Below are 19178 nucleotides of genomic sequence, written 5' to 3'. Positions count from 1 at the left end.
TATGAGAATACGAGGTAAAAACATCGAAGCGACTCTTATTTATATTCGCTATGCGAAAATGATGACAGAATCGATCAGCAATGTAGTCTATAAGTTCAGGCCTAACGATCGATTTGTTAATGTCTGTATTAAAAACAAGCATTTCTTCTAACAATAAACTGATTTCGGAGAAAATTTATGAGATAAATATAAAAGAAGAAAGCATGGAAAATAGATCTGAATTATCCACTTTTCTTGTTTCTTATTTTATCTCTTTAAAGATTTTTTGTTAATTATTTCTTAGTGTGTGTGCTCGCATTCTCTTTTTAAAACGTTGTACAGTTTGAAAAATAAAAGAAGAACGAGAAAAAACGTTACAGCAATATATTTTCTAAGACTTATATAGCAGGCAGGCTAAAATTTCTAAACCTTTCTAAAGGTTCCCCGAAAAGGGATCTGGAAGGTCTTCCCGGATCTCCCACCGTCTCTTTCAACTCTCTCTTTCTCTCTTACTGCCTAATTCGCCCCTGGAGTGCTCGACTGCGTAGTGAACACGTGTAGAGAGATAGACGTGCAGGGAGGCTCGACAGGGAATACGTGTGTGCGTGTGGTGGGTGTATACGTGTGAGACAGAGTCTATACGCACACGTATACATATGGGTCTATCGTCGCCAGCTGTTAGTGTGTGGTGAGCTGTTGGATGTATAGTGGGAGGGAAGGCAGTTGGGAACAGGCTCGACTGCTCCCCCTAATACCAGAGGATTGAATGGGCGAGGAGGGTGGTATTGGGTTCCCTCACCCCACTCCCACCACCCACACGCCGCTGCTCCCAACCCGCTCAAGCCACCCACTTCTATCCGCCTGCCACCCCGCCTGCCCACCCACTCGCCACCCGACTGCCGTCGAGGAAACAACCTGCAACCGAACCAGCATAACGTTTTCTCGAACAACGATTTCCATCCATTTCGTCTTCACCACCGGAAAGAGAACGTAAGTAAATCATAAGATCCACCAATTTCCTGTGCTCAAGACGTATATCCGTGAATCTCCGTGTGTTTCGTGTGCCCCTGTGTCGGTCGCCGTTCGTCGTGTATTCGGGTGTTCATCATCAGTATCAGTGCAGCATCAGCCACGACACGGTGTCTTCTCTTCGCCGAGGATACGTTCCTCTCGAGATGCGTGTTGCTCCACTTCTTCCACTGTGTTGCGCGTCGAGAACGAACGATCGGGAGAAAGTGCAAAGTAGGACGGTGAGAAGGGATATGGAGAAGTAGAGCGAGCGGATAGAGCGAGGAACCGAATGCGAGAGAACGATTCTGAATGATGCCGGGCCGCTCGCAAACGAGAGCGAGAGGAGAGGCCGCCGCGGCCGCCGTATTGTGTGTATCGCGAATAGGCCGCACGCGAATACCTATCGAGAAGTGCGCGCGGCGCGGCTGTATCTGCGACGTCCGTGTGTTCGTCGCTGTTCGACGCGCACCCGTGCGACGGATAGAAAGAAAAAGAGAGAGAGAGAGAGAGAAAGAGAGAGGAGACGGCGTGTATTCCGCACTGGGAGAACATCTCTCAGCGCGGGGAACGCGCGTGTGCGCGAGGACGGCCTGTGTTCGCGCGCTTCTTCGCAATATCGTATGCGCGAATGATTATGATGCGGTGGCTGATAGCTTTTTTTTTCACCATGTGCGTGCGCGCATACACGACAACGACGGGACCAAGACGGCTGTTGCGATGATGGCTGGCGACGACGGTTTAGCCGCGCGCCGCTTCCGTAGAAGCGGAGAGGAGAGAACGAAGCAGAAAGGAAGGGATCTTTCTCGGCCGGACGGATGGCCATGTGCGCGCGCGCGCGCGCGTGTGCGATCGCGCATGTATTTATGCGAGTACACACGCGCGAGCGCGGAGAAGATCTGCCTGGCGTCCTTGGTTAGCCGGCAATAATTTCCGGATGAATTTGAATGGCGGATTGCACGCGTGTCTTCTCTCTCTTTTTCTCCTTCGCTTCCCGATCATTCTCATTCGCCCGCTCTCTTTTTCTTTCTCCGTCCATCTACTCATCCATCTGTCTCGTACTCTCTCTCTCTCTCTTTCTCATCAGGACTGCGTCTCTGCCTTTATGCCGAACGACCGTGTTCTCGCCGTCGTGTCATCTCTCCCTCTCCTCCTTCTCCTTCTCTTCTCCTCACCGAACTTTCCTACTCTTTTTCTCTATGCTATGACGCAGGGGTTCTCAACCGGCGCAGAAACATAAAGTTTCACCGGTATGGTTTAGGTACCCTCTACGCGCCACCATCTGTCGTTTCTAGGGGACGTGCTCTCGACCGACGGTAGAGGGGAATATTGATTTATTCTTTACAGTAACCCCTTCCATGCATTCAACCTTCTTGCTTTCCCCTCCACATCTATGTACACAACCGACTTGGTTTATGTGCACGCACACATGTTGCGGGGTTGCCAGTAGAGGGTTGTTCGTTTCCCCTCCCAGCTACTCGAGCGGCAATCGTGACGATCAATACATGCTCGTTCCTTCCTCATTCCGGATGCTGTCACCACCCCTGCAGAACGCGGTGCCAAATTCTTGTGCATGCATCATTCGATCGAAATCAATCGGAATTCAAAAGCAAGGCAGACGATATATAGAATAGGTAAAAATCAATAGACAGATGTTTATAATAAATCTAAAAGAAAACACATGAGAAAACAAAACTCTCTGCAGAAGGCAGTTTTCAAGAAGAAAACTTGGAACACAAAGAATATGCATTGAAGAATTTCTTTTTAACAATTCTTTTGTATGGAAGAATTTCTTTTTAAACAATTCTTATTGTGATTAAATTTTAACAAAATAACAAGAATAATGTTACAAATAAAAGGAAAAGTAAAAACGTAATTTCCGAGGGATAATCATATAATGAGAAATTATTTTCAAAATTTAAAAAACTTAATAATTTAATTAAAAATCCATTTTCACTACCTCCGTGAAAAGTTACAAATTAATTTTGCTTGTATATTTATATATAGCTTAAATGTGTCGATTAACGCATGACTTTAAATAAGTAGAAAAATATAGTACAGGAGAAGAGGAAGTCCTTTAAACAAACAAAATATCTTTTACTCTGAAAAAAATTATATGTATATATATATATATAATGTTTGAAGTAAGTCTCCACCCGGAAAAAAATGTTCCCGATAACATGACATCCCCCTCGATAATAAATAATTTTTACTTCAAATATTTTTTCTTACAGAGTAAGTCACTTAAAATCGCCGAATAACTTACAATTTTAATGATAAGAAAAAATGTTTAAAGTAAAAGTTGTTTGTTATTGAGGGGGACGTCATGTTATCGGGAACATTTTTTCCCTGGTGGAGGCTTACTTCAAACATTTTTTCCTATCATTAAAATTGTAGGAGTTATTCGGGTGGCTGGTCTTAAGTGACACCCTGTATATATATTATTTCCACAATATGAAATTGATTAAGATATAAAGACATATAAAAATACATAAATTATAAATATTTAAAATATGCAATTGCACATTTTAAAATTGTATTATTGTACATATAGGAAAATAATAATTCGCGCGCGCGACAGGAAATTAGAAATCATTAAACACAATATTTTTCTTTTTTTTCGTTGGAGAGGGACTGTCCATTTAGATAACGTGACTCACCCTCGCATTGTCTAAATCTCCCTCCATTCCTCCCTCCTTTTCTCTGTCTCTGTCTCTGTCTGTCTGTCTGTCTGTCTGTCTGTCTCTCTCTCTCTCTCGCTCTATTTCGAATCTAATCTCATAGTGTCCCAGAAAAGTCGTTAGCGTGTCTGTTATGAACTTTTGCACACTATTCTCATTCTCCGCTATGTTTATCCCATACGTTTACATTTTACGAAATACACCTCTGAGAATTTGAACGTATTTATTCTCTATTTGTTGTGGTACAAGCACGCACAGGGGAATACACTCACACGGTTATATCGTCGATAGAGCAAAACTTTTACATTATCGTGTTTTCATTTAGTCGATTGATCAAACGCGTATAACGCTGATCGTAAATAAGAATAAAAAAATAATTATAAATATAAAATTATAATATATTTTATTGACTATTGCATTTATTAATTAGTGAGATCTGTTAAATCTGTAATCTTAAAATTTCATAATACTATGTATATGATATAATACATGGTATTAATATTAATAATTTTCGTTGCTTTTATTTTGAAATAAGATAGAGCATTCATGCAAATACATGTTTCTGGGATCACAAACTTATAAGAAACTTTTTACTTAACATATATAAACTTTTAAATCAATATATATATAACTATGTCGAAAATAGAACAGAGAAATTTTCTTTCAAGTTTAGGTCTTAGACGACTCAACACGCAGGTAGACGGATTGCTTGGGAACACAACATAAAAGGAAAAGATTTATTATTTCTGTGTAAGTGACCATTAAGAGCCTGCAAAATGGAGGGGAGTGGCACCGGAATTGGCAGGCTTGATTCTTATGAGGATATGTTTAAGGAAATCACCAGGAAACTTTACGGGGAAGATCCTGATCATAGAAGTAAGTTAAAGTTTCTTAAAAAATTTCAGAATAAATTAAAGATAAAAATTATTGCGTTCTACATTACGCTGGATATTTATTTCAAAATTATCAATTGCTAATTATATTTATTAATAAAATTATCTCAATAATATTATAATTTATAATAGCAATTATATTATATTATTATTATGTAATTATAAATTATTACAACAAATATCTTTTCCTACGGGACACACATACATCATTGGAATGCAGTTACAATTATACGCGTGTAACATCTCAATGCAATTTATCGTTTAAAACTATCATTTAAAATTAAATTTTGATATCATTATTTGATTGCTTGTTCAACGTTAATTATATGAATCACAGGCAATCAAGATAATTTCATTTATATAACAATTTGTTTAAATGTTTAAAATTGCATTCACATTCCCAATGTTTAAAATTAAATTAATATCTCGATCGATATTATATAATATAACGGTTTAACGAGCGCTTTGTTGTATAAAAGAGTGATGCACTTTTTTATATTTTTTACTTTTTTTGAATGCAAAGAGCTCAATGCTATTTATCACAATTTCGTTTATATAGCTTCGAGCGTGCAAAACGAATTCGAAGCGTCAGTTTCATACAAAAACGATGAAGATACGGGAAATGGTACAGACGGTAGTGACGATGGAAACTGGACGTACGACGAGGAACCTCTAAAAGGCACTGATGGCAGTCGAATCGCTGCTTATCATGCCGGAAAAGTTATATGGCGATGTGACGAATGCGGTAAATATCATAAACGTATAATATATAGACCGCGCGTTCCCACTCTCTCCTTTGTTTCGGCAACATGAAATTTTAGAGAGAGAGAGCTTATTTTTATGATAGTTTCTTCTTTGTCTAACGACGCGTGGTGGAGGAAAGAAATCGATCAAGACATATGTCAAATGCAGTGGCCATATTAAATTTTTGCCCCACTCTTGTTATTGATAGACAGAGAAACTAACACCACGAACGCATGTTGTCTCCTTCTAAAATTTGTTCAACTTTCTGGCCAAACGTGAGGGCTATGTATTACGTCTATGGTAAATATACACGATATGCATCATGAAGTAAGAGTCTTACTTAATGTGTACTTTTGCAGCAATATTCAGCGAATGCATCTGAATATATTGTCATGTCTAAAATAACGTTCTATAAACCTTTCTAAAAAATTTTTTTTTGCAAAGCTAACTTGTTTACAATCTCCATAAGCTTAAAGGTCTTGATCGATGGGGCACTCAGAGTACAGTCGAGTAATTTTCTATCCAACGATGTAAAAAGTTTAACTGATACAAGATAAAAATAAGTTGATTAGTAAGGGTAGATAGCGAGAAAAATCCCCTTGCTAATTACCGATCGTACCGTTTTGAACAATGATGTTATACGGCTATATATCATAGTTCTCGTATTTTTCCAGAAAACCATTTGTAGTTGTCCATATTATTTAGCAATATGAATACATATTTTAATTAGAAATTTTTATAATATTACGAATCCAACAACTATAATCTCTTTGTTACGATTGTATAACGAGGCTCAGTTCATTACGTGCACGCGGAAAAATATGAAATAAAATGTTTATACACAATGTTTCAGAAATCGCGTCAGTGCTTTGCACTTTAAATCTTGAAAATTTTTAAGTCAATTTAAATAAAAAATTATATATTTTGTCGCATGCTACGTAATTGATTAATATATTCTTTAAAATTTATACGGGATAAATATTTAAATTATATAATCATCTTTTCCTCTATAACTTTATTATGTCAAATATTTCACCAATAATTTGTATATCAGCAATTTGATGTATAATCTGGAATGACCTATATATACGTCACGATATTTCACACTTTGGAATAAGCATAGACATATAGATAAGCGCGCGCATATTTTTTCGATATTTCAGGTAGATAGATTAGATATAATTTCTGGTAGATAGATTAGATATAATTAGATATAATTTCTCATTTTTCCCTTTTCTATGTTATTTTTTAGAACTAAAACTTTAGTATTCTTCTTCTTTTTTACCATTTTTTCCTCTTTTTTTCACTTAATGCTTTACAAAAGGCGATTTTTGGCGTGACTGTGAAATACCAATCAAAGTATATCAAATCCTACCAGAACACTTTCGCGCGTTTGGTAGTTTGTGGTAGAGGCTAGCCGTTTTGGAATCCAGTTGGTTGATACCATGCTATACCAAGTAATGAAGCAGGGTACATGTTATATACCAGAATAAGTTTCGCTTCTTTGGTACATGTACCAATAACAACCTTGGTACATGTACCAAACTATCGCCTAAAATCGTTATTTTAATATTTCCGAGAATAGTAATATTGTTCTTTTTTTTTACTTAAATAGATGCCTTTCTCTTTTTTCTTCTCACAATACTTTCTCTTTGAATAGATCCCATTGTTCGTCTTTGTTAAAATGTTATTTATTACGCCTTGCTTTGTTTTTATTGTTCGGATATAAGATTCGGATATAAGATTAATCTTTCCTGAATAATTGTTAGAATTTTACAGCTTTGTCAGGTCGTTTGTCACAAAGATACATTTCGGAATTTAACGTTATTGATTTATTTATATTCATAGGCGATGTTATGGGAGGTAGCCCGCGTGAGCTTGCTGAACATTTTATGGAACTTCATTCTTCAAGAATCCTACCTGATAACAGTAGAAACAGGCACCATTCGCCACGCAAGGATTATCTGCAAACAGAGCTTAAAATCGAAGACGTGGTTATGTATTTAGAGAGACTCCGTGAACGCGCCGAACGGGCAGCACCTCCCTCTAGAAGGACCCAAGAAACACAAACTGTACCTGCGGCTTTACTGCCAGTTACTTCGAGCTTTCTCCTGCAAGAACTGCCATCCGTTCCCGCGCCGCAGCATCTGCAACAGGTACTCGAAATAAATATATCTCAAACTCTCTCTCTCTCTCTTTTACGGATATATAAAATTATAAATTTATTTTTAAGAATTAAAAAGTTTTCAACAGTTTTATTTAAACTTATAATAATTGTTTGATATAGTTTAAAAAATAATGCCATTGATTTGATATATACAATAATAATAGACATAAAAATTATATTCCGAATTTATATAAATATTTTAAAAAATTGAAAAAAATTGAAGAGACGATAGTGATTGTTCACGCGTAGACATATGTTTTTAATTTATTATTTTTAATTTACATTCATTGTTGAGTTTAAAATAAAACAGCGTATATTATCATCACAGAATACAGCTACGATGACTACTTCGGCCGCAGCCTCCGTGAGTGGTAAACGATATACCTGTCCATACTGTCCTTACGGCACTGACAGACGCGATCTCTACACGCGACACGAGAACATCCACCGCGAGGAGAAGCCATTTCACTGCTACATGTGCTTCAAGCCCTTCAATCGCGCCGACCATGTAAAGAAGCATTTCATGAGAATGCATCGCGATCAAGCCTACGACGTCTCGAAAATACGAAGACCGGTGGGAACAAGCGCATCGAAGCCGTTGCAACAGGACACAGCGACAACGCCAACGGCAGCGACCAATGCGAGCACCCAACCGCAACCGCAGCAGCAACACATGAACTGCCAAGCTACTTTCGCTAGCAACAAGGGTTATCAGTTACAGCCGAATGTTGCTACATCGGGCACTGGCACTATTGGTATTTATCAAACAACGACCATGCCCGCCCCGGGAGGAATCATGCAACCCGACGTAAATAATTGCAATACAGGCAGACGCGTACAAAATGGTGGATGCAATAGCAAAAGTCACCTTAAAGGTGGTTCCAAAAGCGCGCAGGAACGAAGGTGCTCTTCTCAATTTGTTTTTGTCACATCTTGATTGTGACTTTCCATACATTTCTTCTTCTTTTGATTGAAGTCAAATTTTCTTCTAATGTATAAAGCCAATTTCTGTGATAATTTCTGTTAGCTATTATCAAGTTATTAGTTATCAAGTTAGTAATTAAATAATATGCTATTATTAATATATTAGTACGCGTTGTTATGACACTTTTATAAATCGCAATTTGTAATTTTTAAGGTACTCCTGCTTATACTGTCCATGGAGCGGTGTTGATAATTGGTGTTTGAAACGACATTTGAACACCCACACGAAGCCCTTTGCATGTAGTTTGTGTGAGTACAAAGCAGCACGCGCTGAACGGCTTTCGACGCACGTGCTCAAGGTACATAATAGGAGGCAATGCTCGAGATGCTCGTTCCTTGGCGAAGACGCGGCGCAATTGCAGATACATCAGCTGCACGTTCATCGCGTTAGCAGTGCAAGTGCACCGTCGACATCGACCGCTCAAACAGCACCACCGCCGAGCAATCGTCATCCGCAACCTCTACAGTAAGATTACAGTAACGTTATCTAGTAAAGTCTGATAAATCCCGGCACAATTTTAATCAAAAAAAATAAATATTAATCTTATTTATTTTAATATGGGGTTTTATCATATATTCTAGAAATTATACATTCTAAATTAAAATACAAAAAAAATAAAAGTCTTGAAATAATTTTTAGCTAGAAAATATATTAGTTATTGAAATCGATAAAACTGTAGATATATTAGATTGGGAGAATTTTACGATGACAAAGACTAATGCGGGTTTAAGAGCATACTAGTTTCAAACTAGTTTTAAATTATTGATAATAGATAACATTCATAATATTCGATCTACATACATTGTTATTAAAAAAAATAATATTGCGTGCAAAAATGAAGTGTTTGATTGTTACTGACTAATTTAACAACATATAATTACATATACTTTGCAAAAAGCATTGTATAATTAGTAAAACCTAGTTTTTTTCATTCAGTCAAAGTTTAAAAGCATCATTAACAAGTTTAATCAGTGCTAAATAATGGCTATTTACATTATATGATAAATTCAAGGTATAAAAATATTGATTCAGATCGCGGTTAATTATTTACGTCTAAAGAGCGAATTTTAATTAAAATCGTAAAATATTAAAACTGTCGATAAAACTCACCAGTTTGAATTTAAGATGTAATTAACTAACATAATATATGTAAAGTAAAATGTTATGCCTTAAATCGTATCGCTTTATGTCTTTATTATATTCTTAAAAAAAATTCATAAAGTAAAATAAAAAATTAGATTTATATAGATATTTTATAAATATATAGATATTTTAATAAAGAGATTTAAATATCTAGATATTTTAATTTTAAAGAGATTTAAATATATAGATATTTTAATATAGATATTTTCCTTTTTCCGTTTTATCCCTCTAGAACAGGAAGTATTAAATCTTTTGAATACGAATAAACACATTTCATATAACTTTGCGCGACAAAACTGTTAACGAACTTCTAAACTCAATCTTTTCGCAGAAGTTCGGAGGATCTTCGTTCTCTCGCTCTCGCTGACGAATAATTTACGCGATCATTTATTGCTCATTATTGAATTTATAGTCCCGTGGGAGGAGGACGACCACCACCTGGGCCACCAGTTTTTCCAGCACCAGCTCCAGCAATCGCACCTGCTACCACTGTAATACCGCCGAGCACCATACTCGGGTAAGCTTCATGACATTTACCACTGTTGCACGTGATACTCGGCTTACGTTTGTTTATTCAATTAATTGCCGCATTCTGTTGCGTTTCTCCTTTCTTTGGTTACCATTAATTGTGCAATGAATGCCGTGTGACGTTAAGCGGCAAACTGTTTTGCATTTTACGTTCGTTCATCCGGCTAATGTTGGCGCGCTCGACGACGGGTTACAGATCTGTTATTAACTTTTCGCATCCGATCGTTGGCTTCGATCATCAATTCGCTATTATGCGGACGATTCATGAAGCGTTTGATGATAATCTTTTTTCGGCGCGAAATCAACATATCGATCGTAATCCGTCGATGCATCTGACGATTCGTCATCTCGCCTGTCACTACCCGCTCCTCCTCCTGTTTTATGTTACGTTCTCGCGTCATTTTTTGAATTATTTTTTGTTGAAAACGAGACCTCTCGACTTCTGTATCACCATATGCACGCTTCGTTTGCTTTCGGTGTCGTAGGCTGCGCGGGCGACGTTTACCACGTCGTTATTACTAGATGTGTATCTTTGTCTAGTTACACAGTTTTATTTCTCTTACGTCGTGCTACGACAAACGCTCGTACGTTGGTAGAAAAAATGACGCGAACGTAACTTATGGAACAGTGCCGCGGTGGTTGCAGCCACGAGATGGTAAAGTCCCCTGCAACCGCAGCAACCATGGCATATCCCACGGAGGAGGAGAACCGGTCGCACCGTCGCATAGCCGGCATCAATGGCGACGACGACGACAACAACGATGACGACGACGATGACGACGTCGTCCGAGGCAACGGTAACCGTGAGGCACGCAATCGTGACCTCGACGCGCGTCGCGTCTGCGGTTTCAAGAATGATAAGAACGATTTTGTATCGTGTCTGAGCGATTAAAGTAACGGGAGTAGTAAATATGATATTATCGACACGTCTAACAGTGATTTTATATATAGTTACCAGATAATGGCGAGCGCAAATCAGTTACCAGATAGTGCCGAGGTCCGACTTTCGGAACCGTGCCATTCACGAGATCCCGTGTGTAGACAGGACGAGAAGGAAAATCAGCAAAGACCGAGCGAGAGACGATCTAGGAAGCAGAGTCAGCCGAGACAGGTAAAATGGCATTGGGATTCTCGGTGCAATCTAATACCTGCGTTAGGTTTACAAGATCTGACAAACGTCGAGCCGAACAAGAGACAAGACATTAATGGTAAGATTCAAATGATCTCTAGATCTCGTCAACAAAAATCAATAAGACAAAGAATGTTCAAGTGTCATTTATGCCGAAAATATGCGCCGACCCAAGGAATGAGTCGTCGCTCGTATCACAGCAAAGCTTCGTTAATACTTCACATGTTATGGCGACATAAACGACGTTCTTGCTATGACAAGAATCGCACATCAACAATCAATTTATCATCGACTGTCTCCTCGATCACACTCAAGGCCACGTTTTTCACCAACCCGAATTATAGATATCATAGATAACAGCAATGGAGGCTGGGAGTGGCTAAGAGCGTAAATTGTTATTATTAGAGTCAAATTTTTCGAAGGAATTGTAATCTTTTTTAAAGAAACTCTAGTCAAGGAACTTTTAATATACGTGACAATTTGAGTTTTGATATATCTCTGTTGTACTTTTGTACTTTGCTGATTCTCTCCTCGTTGAATTTCATGATTAAATTAGCTTCTTTTTTGTTGCAAAAGTACCTTGATTTATTGCGGAAATAAACTTCGTATTGAAGTTTATTTCCGCAATAAATCAAGGTACAAGATATCTATGTCAGTAATATAATATGTTTGTAAAAGAGAAAATTATAAGATATATTTGATCTCTCGATTTTCTCATAGCACATTATGCCGGAAATAAGCGCCCGTTCGAGGAGTGAACTTCGCATTCATCAACGATTAGTTTGTCATCGACCACACTTGAGGTTATGTTTTTCCTCAAACTGAATTACAGATGTAGGTAACAGCAAAGGAGCTGGGTGAGCTAAGTATGTAAATTGTTATTATTATAGTCAAATTTTTTTAATTGTTAATTTTCAAAGAACTCTAGTCTAGATGAGCTATTAATTTGAGTTTTGATATAGCTCTTCTAAACTATTTATAAGTATTTTATTTTCTTAATTTTCTTCTCGTTGATTTCATTATTAAATCAACGTTTTCTTCGTTACAAAAATATCTTAATTTATCACAGAAATAAACTTCGCATACTCACACAAGCTATCTATGTAACGTAATAGTTGTGTGTGTCTATAAAAGAAAAAATTATAAATATGTATAGTATTTTCGTTTTAGTATTTCTATAACGCAAAAAAATTCTTTTCTATTAGAAATTTTTTAAAATATTTGAATATTTTATTAGTTATCTTCTTTCATTGAACGATCAGAATATAATTTTCTGAAATATGTAAATTTTATACGTTATTGTCGGGGATGTTTCAGTGTTTCCTGAAATATGAAGTGATTGCTCTGCAAAGAAATTGTTTGCTATATTCTAGAAGCGCGAAAGAGAGCGAAAAAGGGACGTGATATAAATAAAATTAATGTGATTCGAATCTGTATAATTGAAAGTATTTTAACGTAACATACGTAAGAGATATGTAAATACATTTTCGCCATGATAATCTCGATCGCTTTATGTAAGATATTCGAATTGAATGTGGATGTTATGTAAATGACATGTCTTTGTCACACGAGAGTCCGATGACTCAAACGAGAGATGATTTTCAGATAACATTAAATAAATAATATAAAATGTAGGTTTTGAGATGATTGATTTGATAATCGATGTTCTATGAATTTATCTTTGACTATCTGTACTATGCGTACACTTTTTTCTGTCTTAGACTAATCATGAAGCATCATCATTTGGAATGCAATTCTGTATTACGATTAAGCAACATACTACTTCCGTATTTGGCTGCATAGCCATAATTTTTATAAAATTACAATTTAATATAAAGCGTTTATATACAAAAGCATTATCTTGTTTACGTTATTACATGAAATATGTCTATTATATATGAAGTGAATAAAGAAAAAAATTTGCAGATGGAATTCATGAATCTTTAAATTTCTTGTTCCCATATCTTTCTCCACAATATAACCAATTTTTAATTATTTCTCGTATATACATTACATTTCTTTTCTTGATTTATGAAATAAACTAAACTAATTGTATATTTTTATTCTTAATTAGTACAATAAAGATGCGGTAAAATAATAACATGGAAAACAATTATTTCTTATGAAATTTCTATGGAAAATAATCTTATAAGAGAATTTAAATTATTAGTTGTAGGTATTGAAAAAAATATTCTTTCATCGAGAGAAGTTATATATCGAATGTCGGTACTCTCTAGTGCGCATATGTGAACACGTAACTTAAGATGGAACCAGTGGTTGTCGCCACAGTTTCTAATCGATTGTTGCTATTGATACGATATATAATAACTTATAATTGCATATCTGCTTATACAATTTAATTATATGTTAATTGATATATACTTAAATATATATTTAATGTATGTAATAATATTTTACCATAATGAACAATCAAATAAAAATGTTCATAAACTATATAAAACACAAATTTTTCATATTAAACATCTTATGTAAAATAAATTTATAATTTTTATCATGTAAAATATTTATTATCTAAATTATTTAATTTAAATGTTTATAACCATTTTTTCATTTTAATATATGTATATAATATATATGTGTGTATATATATGTATAGTATTATTTATCGTTTTCATTTTACCGTAATTTTCACCGTACTAAACAATGCAACAAGAGCTGCAAAGCAAACATTGCAGAATTATTGCAATGAAATGTGATATTAATGAATATTGTAATAACTTCAATAATAAAGACATAGAATATTATATTTAATGAATAGTAAATTTTGAAAAAATATATTATATCAAGCGTATTATGCATGGGAACATTATTATATAGAAACCAGGTTATTTTTTATTTTGTTTGTTTATTATATCGTCATCTATCGGGAAATTTATTTAATCCCTTTTTATGTCACATAATAAGCAATTATTTTTTACAACAAAAATTTTGCTGATTGAATGATTATTTCTCCGTACTCAATAACGTAAATCTTTGAGGGCAGTTTGATATCAATAATCAATATTTGAAATCTAAGATTGTTCGATGTAGTATATTCCTTGTTCTTCGCTACGAGAAATGTTATTCTGAAATTATCAACGAACTTTGACAAACCAATTTCAATTCATCAGTCAACATGGTACAACAACTATGATGCGCTTTGCATGCATGACAACTTGCATTGCGAATAGATTGTGAGAGATCTTGGAAATATAACCATCAATTATCTAGATTTAGTTATTGATAAAAATTATTAGCCTGCGATAAATGCGATTAATGACACATGGAATCTGATTTTTTTATTAAAGATTCCTAAAAATTTTTCAACTATGTATTTTAGAAATATACGTATTTTTAAAGCTTGCATTTTGATAGTTATATATGATTAAAAATAATTGTATATTTTACACATTCTCTATACTGTTTATTTCTACTTTTTATCTTGCTCTTATATTTTAAATTCTTTTGAAATTTTATATATAATGAAGGAGTTTTAATTATAAAATATATACGTATGTTTTCAAACTTTACGTATTAATGATGTTGCATTGTTACATTCTCAAAATTTTAAATATATATATATAAAATGAAGTTTGTGTCAATCTGTGACGTTAATCAGTAATGAAAGCAACCAAAAGCAACTGCTCAACTTTCATCCTCAAGATGCATTCGGTATCTGAAGACTCAATAAAGATCGATAACCAGGATGAAGTTATGACGAAGGATCAACCGCGAGACGAGAAAAAACCAGCTTTGACGAGCAAAACTTCATGTCGACATGGTAGAAATCGTGTTCTGCCAACCTGGGCACGAAGCGAGTTAATCGCTACAGAAAATCAGGTTAGAAAAGTCACGTAAGCTCCCGTTTTGCTTCGGGTAACACACACAAATGTTCATATCATTCGTTTTGCATGAGAGCTTTGAGCGATTCGCGAAAATACACGATCGATAGATGTGTCATTTAGTAACTTTACTTTTGCACGAATTGGTGTACATATTAATTAACTCTTGTAAACTTAAAAGGATAATCACACAAATATATTTACATATTCATAATTTTTCAGACATATATTCCATAAGAAAATACAGTTTTATCATATAACTAATCATGATGGTGAATCATTTATATTGATTAAATTATATTTTTAAGAAGTACATATTTATAATTTATACCTTTGATAATTATTATCTCGAATATATTTTTAGAAACTCTGATTTACATTTATACTTATAATTCGTTATAATTTCCATATTCAAGTTATATGATTAGCTTATTTAATGTTAGGTTATCAATATAATATCACATAGGATGGTGGATATTATATAATGACAATATGATTAATTGTTTTGTTACTGGACCGACTCATTTGATAAAACCCGGGTGCAATAATACATTAAATTTCACTACGCATTTATATATCGCGACTTAGATAGCTATATATTTTAAAATGTATACATACATCTATGTGCTTTATAGTACTCATTCAATTGGATTACAAGGCGTTAAGATACTGCTTTGTTTTATCGCACAACGACACTGGACGTAGAATGAAATAAATAAATAAATAAGCGTTTTATCGCTCGCGGGAAAAGATTGTAGTATACATGCGTGCTCGCGAGAAAAGCGAGACATTTATGTATGATGTGCTGCAACGTGAAAAATAAAAAAATGCGTGCGCGTAAGTTAAATGTCACAATTTATGTCACGTTCCGCTGTACATGTCGATAAGCGAACATTCATCCATTCGACAAAAATAATAATAAAATAAAATATTTGTACATTCATAATCTACTATCTAATATGGGTCATTGCACATTATTTTCCTGGTTAACTTTTATCGATATTTACAATTAGATGCAACTGTAAGCGCATTATTCAATTCGTTAAATCACAATTTACCTGTTCTTTACAAATGACCAAAGCATGAGCGTGAAATAGAAAATTAATTAAATTATTACATTTTAGTGATTAGAGAGGAGGAGGGGAAGCGAGGGGAAGAGCACGTTATTTAATAATAACAAATAATTATTAAACTGTAATATTACTGTGTTTCTCTTTACGTATATTGTTTGGGGGAATATTATTTCAATTGTATATTGCATTTAATTTGCAAAATTTAGTTTTATGAGAAAATGTATATAATGAAACTATTATATTTCCTCTTAATACTTTTTTCTCAATAATTACATTTTTTCAATAATTCATCATCGATTCATCATAACACTTCATTATTTCTGCTTTGCAGGCATACCAGTGTTTCATTTTTACAAATATTATATTTGTATAATTATTGGTAAATACATATAATATATATATATATATATATATATATATATATATATATATACTATTTCGATACGATAACGAGTCAAAACGTTCAAACGATAAAATATCGGCAATTTACATCATTTTGATTCTTATTTGCTCGCAATATGCATTTGTGTATGACGAATAACGCATTGGCAAATCTTTCCGCGTCTCTCCAATTGTACATACAGAGATAAAAAATAGCGCCCTTCAAATCATGCAGTGTAATGCACTTTAATAGCGCGCGTTTAACCGATCGTTAAAACTTACGTTCTCGAACTTACCGTCTCACACTTACGGTCGTTGTTCAGCGTTTTCAACGTCGTGTTCAACATCGCTAAAACTGACCCGCTTCAACTTTAAAGCGGACTTGGGTCACCGAGTACAACGGAGTCGCGCACCTTGGAGCACATAATTAATCGCTTCCCGCCCAGAGCGAATGAAAGGCAGCTGGGTCACGAGACGCAGTCATTTTGGTCTTCCCTTTCTCTCTCTCTCTCTCTCTCTCTCTCTATGTTCTCTACGTCGCAATGTTGGCGCGATATAACGGAGATTTTCCCGCGTGATATTTCGCGGTGCCGCCAGCGGCCGTCGATTGTAGCGGTGATAAATAATTACTTTGGTAATCGCGCGATCGGTTTGAAACACGCGCACACGCCAGCACAATTCTCGAGCATGTTCGTGATTTTCTCGAAGATTCCACGTGTTTTAACGTGTGCGAACGGAAGATTAATCATGTACTTGTCACTGAAATTTTTCACTATTCCCACTTTATTTTTGCAAACTTTACACGTGCTTTTGTTCTATTGAGAATCTCGTTATTTCTCGCTCTGAAAAATCGTTACGTGATCACAATTCTAACGATTTCGCTTTTAGAAGAAAATTACATGATTGATTCACGAGCGCTCGCCCTTTTTCGAAATCAAGTTCTGATAGCACGTCCATCGTATAAAAGCAAGAAGCTTTTCGTATAGAGCGAGCAAGGTAGCAAGTCGCAAGAAACGTATTTCCGGGGGTTCATATACATATTATATATGTACACGCTCGTCAATTATTTCGTGAAAATTATGCACACGCGTTACGGTATACCGCGATAACCTGGTTATGCGCACCTTGCTATTTTACGCGAGAAGAAATTTGATCGTGCATGCGAGTGAACGCGTGTAAAGTTAACTTTATGAGCTCGATAACTGGGCAAACTGGGGATTCGCGACCGCCGCGAAAATCGATTTCGATTCCGGTTTCGAAGAAGCCGCCCGTATAATCGGATGATTAGATTCACGTATTAGCGCTAATTTCATATTAATCTCGTAACACGCGCAGCGCGCTGCCGCATTTACGTTGCGTGTGAATTCGGTCGTTGAATTACGTTCGCTATTTGAATCGGTTGCGCATACCTCGTTAACTTTCACAGGCGCGTCTGGCTAGGCTCGCGGTCGAAGTTAATTCATTGTTAACGCACCTTCTCGTTATTCTGCCGATGTACTACGTAAAATATGAGAGTACGTTATCATCGTTAAAAAAGTTTCGTTAAAACTTATTACACGATTCATGGTTTATTTACTAAAAAAATTTTTTGAAGCTGATTCCTCTCGTGGAAATTATCATTGGATAAAGGATAGGTATTTCGAAAAAAATTTTATATTTCTTTCTCTCTCTCTCTCTCATCATACAAAGTATCATTGTAGATTCTCTCTTACAGAAAAGAGAAAAAAATTACTTACAGAACTAGAAACTAGAATGTTATGTCTTATAGCTATCAAACTATGTTTCACGTCACATCTGAAACTAATTCGACATGCCGCAGGCTTTCGTCGAATATATATATTATTACGAACTCGTTAACCGCATCGTCGAAGTTAGCATTAAAGATCGTTGAGTCGCGATAGCGTCCTCCTGGAAATGGAGTCTCTTATCTTTTTAGCACCAATTCCAATTTTACAGATGCGGATGTGTGGGGTTGGCGTTTATTCGACACAAAGGTGGCGATATAAGCCGCAATCCTACATAGTAGAAAACCTCCGTTGTTCGTTTTCTCTCCTCTGTTCTAATCAATTAAGGTTTCCACTCGCTCCCTCTTGGCTATCTCCCTCTCGTAAATAGAGTAGGAGATTATCAAATCAATTTTCACTAATATTTCAATCTGTATTTGCCGTTAATCTGCGAATCGAAATGATCAGATTTCATGTTAGATGATACGCGCATTTCATGATACAACATATAACTTTTTGTCATTTCATTATTACAGAATTATTTTGTACAGCGAATGAGGAATGCGCTGCTTCATTAATTCGGTTGCCGAAATCACACACGAAATCGGCTTCGAATTGGAGATTATGCGGGGTTCCCCGCATTGTCGGACTGACTAAGCGCAGGCTTCATTTTACGATAAGCCATTGCAGCAGGATCGAGGGAGTTGATCATCCCATTTTTGCATTTCCATGAGCCTGCAGACCGCATTCCCAAATTGTAAATTAATTAATATATAATCGGTATCGTAATCCATTTGGAAAATCGTCATGTACTCAATTGTTGAGCATTGGATTACTAATAGATCGAGGTTCCGCGCATTCGTGCGACGCTTAACTTTTTGAAGGATCGGGCAAAGAGAAT

General features: G+C 35.6%; 2 protein-coding genes across 7 annotated transcripts in view; both read left to right on the top strand.

Moving 5' to 3' along the window:
• Window positions 1–567: 567 nt before the first annotated feature.
• On the top strand, window positions 568–13182 carry Chn (zinc finger transcriptional factor charlatan). Of its 4 annotated transcripts, XR_014440312.1 has the most exons (10): window positions 568–969; window positions 4337–4544; window positions 5121–5306; window positions 7154–7461; window positions 7801–8375; window positions 8611–8922; window positions 10013–10117; window positions 10774–10925; window positions 11080–11239; window positions 11978–13182. XR_014440312.1 is itself a non-coding variant. In XM_083108216.1 (8 exons), the coding sequence occupies exons 2-8, from the start codon at window positions 4445–4447 to the stop codon at window positions 11612–11614; spliced, it is 2121 nt and encodes a 706-aa protein (XP_082964342.1). In that variant the 5' UTR covers window positions 577–969; window positions 4337–4444; the 3' UTR covers window positions 11615–13182. The 4 variants fall into 4 exon arrangements, 2 of the variants coding, with proteins under 2 accessions (XP_082964343.1, XP_082964342.1); XR_014440311.1 differs by having other exon boundaries at window positions 10774–11239; XM_083108216.1 differs by lacking the exon at window positions 10774–10925 and having other exon boundaries at window positions 577–969; window positions 11080–13182.
• A 1697-nt stretch (window positions 13183–14879) lies between these two features.
• Window positions 14880–19178, top strand: part of LOC145976686 (uncharacterized) — a 156078-nt gene continuing 151779 nt past the window's right edge. For all 3 annotated transcript variants that reach the window (XR_014440294.1, XR_014440293.1, XM_083107992.1), the window contains exon 1: window positions 14880–15097. Coding sequence is in view for 1 of the 3 variants with exons in the window: in XM_083107992.1 (XP_082964118.1) it covers window positions 14921–15097 (177 nt within the window). In the remaining 2 variants the exon portion in view is untranslated. The remainder of the gene's footprint in view (window positions 15098–19178) is intronic.

This window comes from Camponotus vicinus, unplaced genomic scaffold, assembly GCF_025532165.1.
Source record: "Camponotus vicinus isolate PSW18456_S1 unplaced genomic scaffold, iyCamVici1.0 SCAF_9, whole genome shotgun sequence".
Taxonomy (NCBI): Eukaryota; Metazoa; Arthropoda; class Insecta; order Hymenoptera; family Formicidae; genus Camponotus; species Camponotus vicinus.
This window is presented reverse-complemented; position numbering and strand designations above follow the sequence as displayed.

Coding starts and splice junctions, on each gene's coding strand:
- Chn (XM_083108216.1), top strand. CDS start 4,445: ATGGAGGGGAGTGGCACCGGAATTGGCAGGCTTGATTCTTATGAGGAT. Junction 4,545..5,120: donor GGAAGATCCTGATCATAGAA/GTAAGTTAAAGT, acceptor TCGTTTATATAG/CTTCGAGCGTGCAAAACGAA. Junction 7,462..7,800: donor CGCCGCAGCATCTGCAACAG/GTACTCGAAATA, acceptor TTATCATCACAG/AATACAGCTACGATGACTAC.